The sequence below is a fragment of the Thalia democratica genome, chromosome 6 (assembly GCF_965202585.1).
Source record: "Thalia democratica chromosome 6, ktThaDemo2.hap1.1, whole genome shotgun sequence".
NCBI classification, from domain to species: domain Eukaryota; kingdom Metazoa; phylum Chordata; class Thaliacea; order Salpida; family Salpidae; genus Thalia; species Thalia democratica.
Window position 1 is genome coordinate 42986756 of NC_139170.1, and position 15301 is coordinate 43002056.

Here is a 15301-nt window from a genome sequence, read left to right on the forward strand (position 1 = left end):
CATTCAAAAACAAACTAGTCTTAATAAAATTATTTAAGTATTTTATTATTAGTTTTTTAAAAACATTATGATTTTAATGTGTTATGTAAAAAACATTGTTAGTATAAACTTTAGTATAAAATTTTAGTATTAGCTTAACATAGTTTTAATTAACATAACAATCAAACAGACATGTTTATTTGTATAACAAGTCCGAGGTTAATCAAATCTCGCCGAGGTAATCTTCTTTAAAACCTAGACAAAAATTTCTTCAAAATTTACTCTGTTATGAACAGTTGAATTAACGTAAGTAAAAACAATATAAGTACTGAAAAAACATTTTTAAAAAGAGTAATAAATTAATTATAATCATAATAACTATAACTAGGAGCAGAAGTTTATAAAAAATACATCAAATTTTTTGTTTCCTTTAAGCAACTATTTATTAAGATAATTATTACACACAATATATTTACTTTTTATTCATTACAGTAAAGCTAGCTTGAAATCTATTGACTTTATTCTCGGTGTTTTTTTGCACCTCTAAATTTCTATAAAAGTCATGAGTTTTTCTTTATTAGAAATTAAAGCCAATATTACAGTTTCACAACACAAAGAAATCTTATTATTTTATTATAAATTTTAAAAATACATAAATTAATCAAGTGACTTATGCCTATGTTTCATATTTAATTATCGCTAAATAATCTTAAGTTTTTGTGTTTTTGGAAACCTGTGAAACAATAACTTTTAAAAGATATCAAGAAATTTTTTAAAGAAGTTTCTATTATTAAGCGTGAGAAACTGTTATTTCAATTTTAAATTTTGAAAACTTTTAAAGTTTCATGATTAATGTAAATTTGTTTTGCTCTATTTACGGCATATTTAAAAAAAAAAAAAAAGCAAAATAATAAGTTTCCGACACTTAAGTTTTATAGTTAAGTTTATTATATAATATGTCTTATTTAATCTTTAAATATAATTTACCTATGGCTAAAAGAAAGAAAATTAAATTTAAGTTCTATTAAATGACGGGTTCTAAATGTTGAAAAACGTCTACCTCTACTTTTGACTTATTAAACTGTATATATTTTCGTTTTAAGAACTTAAAATTTTATAATGATAATTTTAAATGAAACCACCATACTAAACACGATTGCTAAATTTTATTAAGTGAATTATTTCAAGTTCCATAGATACTGATATTATTATTCTTAAAAATGTATATTTCATATAAATTCGCCCTAAATTTGAATGCAACATGCCAATTTGGTCTCAATACTTAAAAAATGTGTATTAACTATAAAGAATATTTAAAAAAAAAGTAGAGAATAATCTTTAACTGCTGCAATACTAATTATATTTCTTACACTGACGACTATCAAAACTTAATATTTAATCTTTAGAATACAAAAGACTTATACTTTTCCTTATTCCTTTTTAAAACTAATTAACTGCAGTTAGTTTATAATCCATTTTTAAACTTTATTAAAATAATTAATTACCACGAAAATAAACCATTGATTCATAAACCTAACGAAAATAAACCATTATAAACCATTGATATAATATGTAGAATTTGGTTCATTCTATAGTTTGATTTTAATAGCAGCGCCTTTTCTCTGTAAATAATAAAAGGTTTTTCAATATTTTCGATAGATATTTATTTAGCCTGTATTCCTAATGTGCTTTGGACTTTAAATTTAGTGGTTAAACAATGCACTTAATTTTTTTATTTTTTTTTACAATTTTCTGTACCTTAATTTCAATAATGTTTATTTAAATTGAATCGATTATGCTTTGGCAAAGCAAAAAATAATAGATAAAAAATCAATGAAATACCAAACGGTTGCACAAATGTACAGAACCTAACTTTGAAAGTCAGGATGTGTATACCCGGTTGATGTTTGAACAAGAATACATTTTTTTCATGAACTTTTGTAGTTTGTATGAATTCTGACATTATAGTATGTTCTGAAAGAATTTTATAAAAGTATCTATGTAGCTTCTTTTATTGAAGAAGTGCGTAATATAGACTATTTTGCTGATTGCTGCAATAAAATCATTGAAACAATTTACTAAATCGTCTCAATATGTGTTGCTGAATTTTTAAGAGAAAGTTTTTTGTTGAAAATAAAAAGGAAGTTAATTCTAAATTTAAAGATTGTGCAAATGTGTTTGGTTTTATTGTAACTCACTGATCGATAAAAAAATTGAAGTTAAACTTGCTTATTATGGAGTTAAAACCAAATGTTTTAAAAACCTGTTCCTTCAAATCATAAATAAGTCAACTAGTATTATACTAAAGTATAAATCTTTTTTGCTGTTAATCTATAAATATTAGACAAAACTATAGTTTTTGATTTTAAGGTATATAAATTTGCGTCTCTTTGTTAAGTGTCATTCAGTTTAAGTGGCTTAGCTTTTGATGCCTAGGTCAAGCGTAGAATAAAAAACTTCCAAAAGCAATGAATATCAAAAATTAAATTTTAACAAAAGCTATCTGAACATTAAAATTAAATTTCTACAAAAATAACTAAATTTCATTAAAAAACAACTTTGTTGAGATTAATTTGTTTTTAAAACGAACCCAAATTTAAACAATAATAAACAAACGTATTGATACAGATCGAGTTAATAATTTTCGGGTTAGATCGGGTTAGAAGTGATCGGGTTAGATATGATCAGGTTAGAAATGATTAGGTTAGATATGATCGGGTTAGAAATAATCGGGTTAGAAATGATCTGGTTAAATTGGGTTAGAAATGATCTGGTTAGAAATGATCTTGTTAGAAATGATCGGGTTAGAAGTGATCGGGTTAGAAATGATCGGGTTAGAAGTGATCGGGTTAGAAGTGATCGGGTTAGAAATTATCGGGTTAGAAATGAACGGGTTAGAAGTGATCGGGTTAGAAGTGATCGGGTTAGAAGTAATAGAGTTAGAAGTGATTGGGTTAGAAGTGATCGGGATAGAAGTGATCGGGTTAGAAATGATCGGTTAAGAAATGATCGGGTTAGAAATGATCGGGTTAGAAGTGATCGGGTTAGAAGTGATCGGGTTAGAAATATTCGGGTTAGAAGTGATCGGGTTAGAAATGATCGGGTTAGAAATGATAGCGAGTTAGAAATGATAGTAAACCGTTATTATAATCTCAAGGAATCAAAACGTTACATTGGTCTATTGTCCAAAAGTTACCTAATAAAACTCTTTTATTTGAAAATGTTTAAAATTTATAATAACGTAATGAACAATAATTTCATAGTAATAGAGTTTAAAAAAAGTATTCTGAAAGCTTTGAATAAACTAGTCAAAAAATAAATATAATTAACTTTAAAACAAGCAAATTCGTATTTCTGTAAAAACTTTTTATATCGTTAAAAAAAACTGAAATACTTTTAATAACTGCCTAAAAATGATGTAAATAGCAATTATAGTTAAAAAACTATGCTTTTTATATTTGTACATAGAAGTACAAAGTTAGAAAGTATGTGACAATTAATAACTGACCGAGTCCAGCCTTTTTTAAGATTCAGATTTCAAAAATAGATTTGAATACAGTCAACCGATAAAGCAAAAGTAATTTTTTTATCAAAAAACAGTCACACTAAGTTTGCAACTGAAAATTCCCAGGAACACAAGAAAAATATCAAAGATAAAAAAGTTCACAATAAAAAGTATTTTTGCGTACTTTAGTTGATGAACTTTCAAGTTTTTAAAGATTTTTTTTTTCTTTGCTTCATAATTTCAAGACGGTTTAAGTAAAAACCTAATTTTGATTTTTTTTGTTATACTTACATTTATAGATTAAATAAAAGCTTGTTGATTAGTTAGTTTTACTGCCTTTCTTGACACACCGACATTTATTTTGTACTGATTTAAATAGTTTTTATATTTATAAATTTACTTGTACTTTTATTTACGTTCTAATATAGCATTTAAGTATTTTCTAGTCAGATATGACAATATTTAGTACAAAACGAGCAGGATTTGTTTAACATAATTTAGTGAGCCGCCTTAAATTAGTGAAACGATACTTAAAAACTGATTTAAATTAGTTTTTGCACCAGATAAAAATATAATAATGAAGATAAATACTAATTTTAATCTCATTATAAATTTTTGACCAAATAATTTTACAATATGTTTGTTTAGTAAAAGTTTTGTTTTTGTTAAAATTTAAGTTGTAGGTAGGTTTTCACTCGCAAGCCCTATGTTGTACAGAAGATAAACTCAGGGTTCGTGCGCGAATTTATTTTCATTTAGCCTGACTGAGACCAATTTAGCCTGACATTTTTTCAAAGTAAGGAAAATCCCCTTTAGAAGTCATTTTTGGTATTGGGGGGTCTTGATTAGTACTATTGTAGTCTCCGACTTCAACCAGCTTTATCTCAAAAATATTTTGAGCTTTAATAGTCTGCAAAAAGCATTTCATAGCTTAGTTACAACTCAATAAAATAAGACTAAATTGTGAAAAAGGTGATTGACCCCCTATGCCCATAAAATAACAAATTCAGTGATAAGTTTTAAAATAAAAGTTATATCTAATCTATTACTAGTTTAAAAATTTAATATATATTACTAAACACAATTGTTAAATTTAATTAAGCACTAAGTAAAAACATTACAACCAGAAGATTTATAATAAAACAACGTGCATTGTTGTGTTTTATTAAAATTTAAAATGAAACGCTTACACGAGTAAGCCAATAATAAGTAAAAAAAAATTTATTGTAGTATTTTGACTAATACTTAAAATTGATACATAATTATAAACCCTAAACTCTAAATAAATACAGTGATTGTTGATGTCATATCAGATTTAAAAAGCTTACACTAAAATTAATAAAAAACCTGTAATATTTTGTTCTTGTAAAGTAAAATTAATTGTACCTAAAATTTGTACTCCCACAACACTTAGTACTTATATATTTAAGCTAAGTTTTAGTGTTGTGAATATCTCTAATAACTTTAAACATACAGTTAAATATATGAATAAACTGCTAAGAGTTTTAATCTAAAAAGTATTTGGTAGAAAGCCTTTAATTAAAAATTAAAACAGTTCAACCAACTTAGCTCTGAAATACATAGCTGATGTAAACAAATTCAAACAAACAGCTAAGTTGTTGAATTAAACTGTAATGTTTAAACTGTATTTTTTTATGAATTTTTATAATTATGACGTATATAATCTACTTAAAACAAAATAATAAAGATTCTTAAATTGTTTTTAGAGATTCAACAAAAGGTGTTAAGCATTTATTTTTACAAATAACTAAATATTTATTTAGAAATAAATTTACATCTCAACTTGATCTTAAAAAGATTTCTCAACTATTTAAAAAAAAAATTTCAAGTATTTGAACTGAGAAAAACTGAGATTCTCAAATTTTTAAATAAAAAAACTGATTTAGCCTGACGTTTTTCAACTTTTTTCAAAAAAACTGATTTAGCCTGACTTAGCCTGACGCGCACGAACCCTGTAAACTGGTTTAATTTTAAATAAGAAAGTGCTTATCGAATTTTTTGTAACTATTAGCTAGCCTGCTAATCTGAAAATTTTAAAGCTTAAAATCTTTCTAGTTTTAAGACTACTCATGCGAAACGACTAAAAATTAGCTTGTAAAAAACAAGTATTTTTAAATATGCTGTTAAATTTTCTTTAAATTTTTTTTAACAAAAAATTATTAGTATATTATAAATTTTGTTTTTATGATTTATAAATATATAGTACGACTTTCAAAAATCGTACGGCAAGCAAGTTATTTTTTCTATTGTCAGCCCGTTAAAAGCTTATCTATTAAATCTGGCTTTTCTACTATAAAAACTATTTACCTCTTTTATTAGTAATAAAAGGTATATTTTTGAAGTGTAACTAGTAACTACAGTTTAAAATATTATTTTATGTCCTGGTTTGTAAACCATTAGTTAAAATTAGAAATGTTCTGTTTTCTATATATTTTAAAATACATTATTTTTCAATACCATTCAATAAGTTTTAAATATAATTTTGTTAAGGAAGTATTGAAAACTATAGTAAAGTTACATATTTTAAATTAAATATTTTCTTAACAGTCTAATGAAAACAGGAAATCTCTAATTAGTCGACTGTGCACAATTTAAAGTAAAACTTAGACAGTTGTCTTCAATAAAAAACTACTTTTATTTATAAGTATAGACTTTTTTAGTATTTTGTAATAATAGGAAAGTGGTCACTAATTTGTTTGATATTTCTTACAGGTTTTTAAAACTCCAAGTTTTTGGATATGTTTTAAGTTTAAAATTAAGCTATAAGTAAAGACCGTGTTAATTGGTATAAAAACATTGAAAAAATACTGTAGAGCAGGGTTTACCACACTTTTTTTCAAATAGCCCCCTTTAAAGAAAATTAGAAGGCTATTGCCCCTCCAGAATGACTACTCAAAAAACTACCATTTAAAACACCTAAGTCCTTTTTTTCCCTTCATCTGCATATAAAGAATATCCAATGTAAATTTTCAATATTTTCAAATCGCCCATATTATTCCCCCTCCTCCCTTTCCTAATTATCGCCCCCACTTTGGGATACCCTGCTGGAGAGCTACTTTAAATGTGTTTTCAAAAAAAAAAAAATGTGACAAAAATTTGATCTACGTGACAGATTCTTTTGTATAAAATCGAAATTTCACTTCTTAATATGTAAAAATTGTTTAAAACTCAAGGTTTTTTTCAAAATTTCTCGAACTCCAGATTTTCCATGTTTTAAGCCTAAATTTTCAGATTCCAGTTTTTATTCAAAATTCAAAGTTTAATGGCTACCCTGTGGTAGTTTAAAATTCATTACTTTATAACATGTAAAGAACAGTAAATAAGTAAAAAATTGACAAGTTTATTACACGAAACGAAAGTTTAGCAAAAAATATAAATTTATAAATAATTTTCAACATTACTGTAAGCTAACCCGTCACTTTACTGTTCATGTAGTTGGTTCTGCAAAAATTTCGTTAATAAGTTAGTAAATTTGATTAGCTTAATAATACTTTTTGTTGACACATGTTTGTAAACCTGAAGTATCTCGATTTAAAAGCTCGGTAAATGATGTCTAAGTTTTATTTTTTAGTAAATAATCATTTGTAAATTTAAGTAGTAATCAATAATAAATTTAAAGAAAAACTTAACATTTTCTTATTGAGAAAATCATAAAGCAATAAAAGTACAACTTAATAAAAAAACTAATATGCCATACTACTAAAAACTTGGTTCTGTATATGAGTCTAAAATTTTGAATTTTCTATTAAATTTATAACTGTCTACGATTTTATTAACACTTTATAGGATCAATTAAGTAGTAAAAACTTGCAGCTCAATATTTATACTAAAATTTTTAAAACTCTAAACAACATTACTATTCAAAGAAACGTTGCTAAATAAAAAATCCAATTCAATAAAACGCACAAACTAACTTTTTAAAACTTGTCGTGGACGGACCTCAGCCTGCCTGCCACCTTGCTGGGCGGGCTGCCCATGATCAGGTCGCAAATTGCTCTCCGCGCGATGGCGATGTTCTTGTGGGTGCCCATGATGGACACCTTGGTCCCTTCCAGCACGATGCGGGTCTTGGTCGCGTTCTCAATCGTGTACTTAACCTTTCCTCCGCTGCCTGGATAATGATTGATGAAGTTTTGTGGGAACAATGTAAAATGCTTTATTGAGTTAATTTGCACAAATTTTGTTTAAAAAGTTTAATTTTTTTATGCTTTTATTATAAGGCCTTGGCGAAGTTTTTAGGATGCCAATTTTTTAAAGTTATAAAATAAGGATTAAAAAAGATTCAAAAAAACTTACTGTCCTTTTAAATTATATTGAAAAAGTAATAAAACACAACATTAACTCGTATTTATTACCTGTTTACATTTTTAAGTGAAAATAAGTCAAAAAAATTTTTAGATCTAATTTAAAAAATAAAAGTATATAAAATCACTTGGAATATTTGAAAATATTATTTGTTTAATTGCCAAATACAATCTAAAACATCTACTAAAACAAAGCAACGGACCGGCAATTCTACCAATAGCTCTGCTCATATGGTCGCCTTTCAACGTTTTTACATTGGTCATGTTAAAACTTTCAGTAAAAATTTGCTCCGTTCTCAAGATGGCCATCGAATCTTCAACTGAAAAACCTTGAAAATAAAATTAACATTTCATTAATTTAGTTTTTTTCAATCATAGTTAGAAATCATAGTTCAATCATCACCCAAGAAACAATACAAAATAATTAGACTAGGTTTCAAGACCCTTTTATTAACATATATAGTAAAAATAACGAAAAATTTCATGAGTGTTGTGATACTAAAATTATCTTTACCAAAATGTTTCTAAAAAGTTTTAAAATCCATATATTGTGTTTTAAGCTTTGTATAAAGTACTTTTATATTTAAATATATTAAATCTTAGATTTATAGGTGCTTCAAAACACTGTTTAATCTTTTAGTATGTTTTCTTATAATTACTTTATTTTATATCATTAAATTTTGTACAAAATTAAATAAAACTAGTTCAACACATCTCTAGTAATTTTTGTTAGTTAAAGACAGATATAAACTTACCTAAAGCAATAGCTTTTATATAATCTGCTGCTTTTTGTAAAGCTCCAATATCTTTGGTCGTGGAAGCGGTTTTAAGATAAACGTTGCGATTTCTTTTGTTGTATTTGAATTGGATATGGAGCTGCTTGTAAAACGGTTCTATTATCTTATCCCAAGTAGGTTTGTCATTTATCAAAGAATACCTACAAAAATATAACCTTAAACATTGTGATCTTACAAGACGGCTTGGAATTATTAATTTTGTAAAACGTTAAGTATCATAAAAACTTTAATGCTAAATTGAAGTGATTTTTAAAATGGCAACATTTCAGCTAATATTTGAGCTTATAATAATAGTTTGTATTTATAAAAGTAAATAAAAAAAATTCGGGCAAAAATTTTCAATCCCTGTCCTACAGCTAAAACTACTATTTTTTAATTATACATAAAGATAAAAAATGAGTGGCTATTTATTTTATGAAAACTTGTTCCAGGTCTTTTATTCTACAATTTTTAAATTCAACAAGGTTTCTTGTATTTTTATATTGTAAAAATAGTCTTAATATTAAAAACATTGGTTATTATGATAGCTAACTGAAAGTCAAAGATACTTGACTACTTACTTACTTTTTTTTTATTTGGTTATGACCTGCATTATCAAGGGTCTTTCAAGCCTGTTTTAACTTAGCTTATAAGACGTAAACTAACAAAAAACAACAGTTTATAAGAAGCAAAAACAGTTATTTTACAAAGTTTTAAATGTAAGTTTAAACTTACAACGATTAAAAACAAATGCATTGCCATATTTTATATTGTTTACGGAAACACTAAACGAACTTATTGCATATTGTTTTGCAATAGTAGTTCTACAACCTATAACACTTTTAATCAATTAATTTAGCCCCAAATTACCACTTAAAATATTTTTTGCCTCAAAAATTTGTTAAAATCTATTGTGTAAGCCTATTAACTAATAATATATTTTTACTTATAAATAGAGTCACTGGTCTTTTATTTGATTGAAAAGGCATTAAAAAAACATCTCTGCATGATGCGGTAATAAAAAACTATACTAAACAAGTTAGAAAAAACTCTTTTTCCTAATGAAACTAACTTTAAATAACATCTAAAATTTACTTGCTACTAAACTATATGCACACTTGAAAACATCAATGACAAAAGCTTTAAAATATATTTCATGGTTTGAACATTTTGTTTTCAAGCAAAAAAAGTAACTAGTTTGCTTACCCCTGGCTTTAAACAATCCAGCAATTTTTCTTGCTTAAAATAAACTAAATACCTTTCATTTAAAACAATTAACTTTATCTATATACTTTTATTATAGTCAAACGTTTAACAAAAATCTGACATACGCTCTTGGTTTTAATGTAAAAAATGCCCTACGTTAAACTTAAGTAGAAAAATACAAAATTATGTTGTTATAATAAATAAAAAAATATCAAAACTTAATTTTGGTAACTGTTTATTGTAAAAATGACAATGAAGATAAAAGGTTTTTATTTGTTAGATATTATAAAAAGTTGCAATAAAAATGAGGTTATTTCGAAAATCTACATAAATATGGCTAAAACATATTTATCGGGGAAATTAATTCAAGATGACAATCTATTCAGCAGTGAAACTTATTAATTGCTGAAATTGTAACATATATCTTTAGTAAACCTTAACATACGTGAAACTTTTTAGTTAAAAATTAACTTTCTTTAGACTTCATAAAAAAATAAAGCTGGAAGTTATTTAATTTTTTTTAATAGAATTATATACTTTCATTTAAACTGTTTGTATTTAAAAAAAATGAGTTGTTTTTCATGGTATACTATCAAAGTCCACCTGCGTTCAAAATCCACTCATTTTTTTCCTTATTAATTAATTAATTTTATATATTTTTTGCATTTTATTTTTTTTCACTATCACTGTTACCCTAACCCTCGATCGGTAAGCGGAATTCGACTTGGTGGATTTTGAACGTGTCCCGTTTTTCATATACCATAGTTTGACTAAACCAAAACAAAACAACAAATTAAAATCGTAACTTAAAATTAGTAGAATTGAGCGTAAACAAACCTGTTTGGAGGAATGTAAACCGAACGCATACTTCCTCGCTCATTTACTTTTTGCGCTTTAGCAGGAGCAAATTTTGGCCTTTTCAAAGAAGTTTCACTGCTCTGTTCAGAGCTTGAAGCTTCTCTCTTACGCTTAGCAGATTTTTCGATATGATTATCGACCTTTTTTGACAACATTCTATATAACTTATGACAATCTGCTTTAAAAGAATTAGTAAGACAAAAACTGAAACCAGTTATTTGTTATATAAAAAGAATTTAACAATTTTTTTTTTTAATTAAAAAATCTAATATGCATTTGTATTTAAATAATATTTTATTTAATACTATTTTTAAACTATTAACATAGAAAAGCTTTAGTTAATAACAGGCTTAGAAAAACATGTGTGTGATTGTGACAACCAGTACAACCGAATTCACCTTATTTTGGCACACTTACTTTTATTTAATTAATAATTTTTATTTATTAAAAATAAAAAAATCTTTACCTTCATACAAACCTAACTATTTTTTATCAAACAGTAAAAAAGCACACTTTTAGACTCAATGTAAGCATAACTATATATTAGTTGAAGTATGACACAATGTGTATATCAAGATTACACTTACATACAAAAAAATTACATCAAAAGTATAAAACATGTGGTAAAATCTGCTTATTCAATAAAAAAAATATATGGCAAGTTTAGTATATACAGGGTTGCTACTGGTTTTTGAAAAAAAAAATTTCAGGTGTTCTGAATATCTTCCAGATTTTTTAGTCTTATGTTTTTGGGTATATTTATAGTTTAAAGTAAATTAAAGGTTAAAAACTTTGTTAAATAGTTTTAAAACATTGAAAAGATACTGTAAAGCAAGGTTGCCACTGATCAAGCTGAGAAAAATTTCCTGACTTTTTATTAACATTTTCCTGACTTTTCCAAACCAAATTCTTGAACTTACTCTAAAATACATAATCAAAATTTTGAAACTTTATAAAGCTTTTAGTCTTATACTTCAACTCATCATTTGGTATAAAATTTGTAATAAAAAAATATACTCTTACTTATTTTAAAAATTTAATCATTCTAAAAAATTGCATATACTTGTCTGATAACTTATTTTTAAAATTTAAACAACTTGGAAAAACTTTTAAGAGGTAAAGTATACACATAAACATGTTACATAAAATACTAACTTAATTGTAAAGAACTTATTTATTTAATTACTGAAACAATTCTTATTTTGATTCTAAAAATTTGCAAGATTAACTTTAGTGTATATATCACAGTTTCACAATACACGTCTCCTTACCACAGATTATCAATACTTAAATGCATACAAAAACTGCTTGTTCAAGTAGGGTAGTTGTTACATATATTAATGGAAAAATTTTGCAGTTTTTTAAAAGACTTTTTTTTAAATTTTTACCAATTTTTGATATTAAGTAATTTTGTAAATTTAGTCTGACTTTAAAGGAATTTTAATTAAATTTTAGCCATTTAAGGCTTAGGAAATAAGGAATTTTCTAAATTTGAAGTGACAAAATCTGACATATTATTCAAATATTGTCAAATTTCCTGACTTTTTTTCAAAAACCCCTATTTTTCTTGACTTTTGTCATTTTTCAAAGTGTTTCCTGACCTTGTGGCTATCCTTCCACTTTAAATATGTAGCTTAGTAAACAATTTTTTTGATGATTACATAACCTTTTATCTAAACGATAGATGTTTGTGTCAAATAAAAACATGAAAAAATAGTTTAAAATTCAATGTTTTTCCAGGTGTTTTTTTAACATTTCTCAAATTTCAGGTTTTTTAGCCAAAATTGTCAAATTCCAGATTTATTCAGAGTTTAAGGCAACCTTGTAAATAAAAAAAGAAAAGTGATTATACAGAAATCTTATAGATTGTATCTCATAGTAAACAGAAACCAGCCATTTTTACTAATAAAGAAACAAAAACTTTCCTGTTATTTATTTTATTTGCATTCAAAATTTTATAGTCAATAATCATAAAAATTTGAAACCAAATGTTATGGACAAGCTTTTTGGTCAAAAGCTCTTTATTTGTTTATTGATGTATCTAAAAAACAATGAATTCACTTATATACAAAGTAAAACAACAGTCCTGCAGATAAACAATTTACTAAAAAAACTTAGTTTAGACTTTGAACATTGTTTTAAACTATATTTGTAATTCTAGATAAATGAAACTGGTTATTTATTACAAAATAGGTAAAATAAAATACTAGTAGTTAACTGAAACTAATAGACATAAAAATAATTATTTTTGACTAAGTAATAAATAGTTTTAAAACTTTAAGATAATGAAGCAATATAGTCAATGGTGTCAGTTTTTTCTTCAAAACTTTGTACTATTAAAAACCACCTTATAAAACTAAACTTAGTCATTTTAATTTTTGTAATGTGTTAAACACTTATTATTTAAAAAAAATCTTTTATTGATTTATAGCTGATAAAGGTAATAATTTTAATAAATTTATTATAGTTCACAGGTTTAAATTCTAAAGATAACTTTTTCTATAAAATTTAGTCTTAAATATTTAAATAAAACATCAAAATTAAAAAAAATTGACTTTTTTACAATTTTTTAAAGAGTTTTTTGAAATATACATATCAAAAAAAACAAATTTTTTGTTAAACAGTACTTTGACTTTATTTAAAAACTGCATTATAATGTTATCTGTGTTCAGTTTTTAGTAAATAATAAAGCTATAAAAGTAATTAAAATTTAAAATAGAATTTCTTAATTGATTAATCATAATACAAAATTTTTTAACTGACAAATTTATTACTTACTAAAAATAATTCTTAGCACTTGACACATTAATTTAAATTATTGTTTTCAATGATAAAAGAACAAAATAACATTTCAAACGAGAATGATTAAAGGTACACAAAATTTAAAACACAAGACTTAAGTTTTTCACAAAATTAAACTGGCTTTAGTCCTTATTATACTTTTCAGTATAGTTTAAGTTAATGGAATTATGCATAGATTTATATTAACTTAAATTTTGGCGCCATAATAAATGGTTCTATGTGATTAAATCTTAGTGACTGCTGTGATTCATAAAAAAATATTTTTTTAAGTTTAAACAAAAAAAAGCTTAATTAATAAAAATAATTGTAACAGATATTTGTATTTCAAAATAAAGTATTCATTTTCTTTTCTTATTTATCCAAATTTAACATTTAATTTTTGATTAAATATATGTTAAAACAACAATAATAATTGTCATACTCTTTCTTTCAGGTTGGATAATAAAAAACAATAGCTAAACTTTTTTAAACTGACTTAAAATGTCTTTTTTGAACATTATACTACTCATTGCACAGATCTTATTCATTTAGTGTTCAATATTCCTTTATTCATTATTTTTTAATTATACATACAGTTTGAGTGTCAGTTCAAAAAATGGTTTTTTGAAGTGTTAACACTTTACTTATGTCTTTAAACTTTCTTTGAAGTGTAGAAGAACAGTTTTGGATCAGGTAAACAAACAAAATCACAAAATTTAAACATAGTATTTTAAAGGCAGTTCATACCAACTTTTTTTTCATGTTAAAAGTTTGAAAGACATACAAAAGTAAAAATCTAACAAGTATCCGGTTGACTGAACATTGAAACATGCGTCCTTCAAAATAAAGTTAAAAACTAACAATGAAGAGATAAGTAATTTGAATGGCAAGTCAAAACACTTGAAGTCATGAAAAAATATTCAAGTCAAAACACTGAAAAATGATAAAACAAGTTTCTTTGTTTTTTGGCTTTGATGTATATTTTTTACAGTTAGTAGCTAAATGATAGAGCTAAGATAAAAGAATACTCTTATTTGAATTTCAGTTATTGGGTTGGTGCTAGAGCCAAAGGAAAAGCTGGGACATTTTGGCTTTATATTTGGTCCTCAAAACACATCTTGTAAATACATACATTTTTTAATTAACTATTTTAAAAAATTGTTCAGTAAACTAACTTCATTGCTCAGTGTCTTTGTTATTTATATAAACCTAATATTTTTTTAGGTATAGACCATTTTTTTTTTTTTACTTTTGGTCTTTAATTATGGTCTTGAATTACTACTTAGTCAAAAAATGTTTTTAAAGAAAATCTAAATGTATTGAGTATTGAAGATATTTTTGTTTAGAAATAAAATAGATTAAATTATTAATATTTTCATAAAAACATTTTGTATGAACTAAGCAGCAAGACCATACTTAATTAAATAAATATCTTAGTTAAACTTGAAAGATTTTGAATTTTTGCAATTTATGTTTGGGATATAAATTGAATATGTTTTATTTTTAAATAACTTAAACATTAAGGCTAACTCAGGCTTGCTTGTAAATTTTTGAAAAGCTTAAGATAGTTTTTTTTAAATTTCACACTAGTTATTACGAATTGAAATTTTATTTAAATTATTCTGAAAAAAATGTTCTAGTTTGTTATTTTGAACATATTCTAACTTGTTAAAGTTTAGTAAGCAATTATTTTAAATTTTTTGACTTATACTTTTTTCATTAGCTTAGTTTCAATTAGGATAGTTTGATGTAGCTTTGGCTATTATTTGGCCATTTAGACTTTTTTGCCGTAAATTTTCAGCAATAAATATGATATGTTTTTTGTGCATACTTTTGTTAATGTTCCAGTAATCCTAAAAAATTTAAAATAT

At 24.9% G+C, this 15301-nt stretch overlaps 1 protein-coding gene across 1 annotated transcript; it reads right to left on the reverse strand.

Moving 5' to 3' along the window:
* Positions 1-6518: 6518 nt before the first annotated feature.
* LOC145839099 (RNA-binding protein PNO1-like) lies at positions 6519-10804 on the reverse strand. Its single transcript, XM_082946709.1, has 5 exons — positions 10629-10804; positions 8565-8746; positions 8013-8138; positions 7441-7616; positions 6519-6557 (listed from the first exon to the last, which is right to left on the reverse strand). The coding sequence occupies exons 1-5, from the start codon at positions 10802-10804 to the stop codon at positions 6519-6521; spliced, it is 699 nt and encodes a 232-aa protein (XP_082802835.1).
* Between the last annotated feature and the right edge of the window lie 4497 nt (positions 10805-15301).

Bases quoted from the DNA above. Each gene is read 5' to 3' on its own strand.
- LOC145839099 (XM_082946709.1), bottom strand. From the start codon at position 10,804: ATGTTGTCAAAAAAGGTCGATAATCATATCGAAAAATCTGCTAAGCGT. The intron at 8,139-8,564 runs GTAAGTTTATAT...TTTATTTTCAAG, and splicing joins TATAAAAGCTATTGCTTTAG to GTTTTTCAGTTGAAGATTCG. The intron at 6,558-7,440 runs GTCCACGACAAG...CATTTAAAGTAG, and splicing joins TGGCAGGCAGGCTGAGGTCC to CTCTCCAGCAGGGTATCCCA.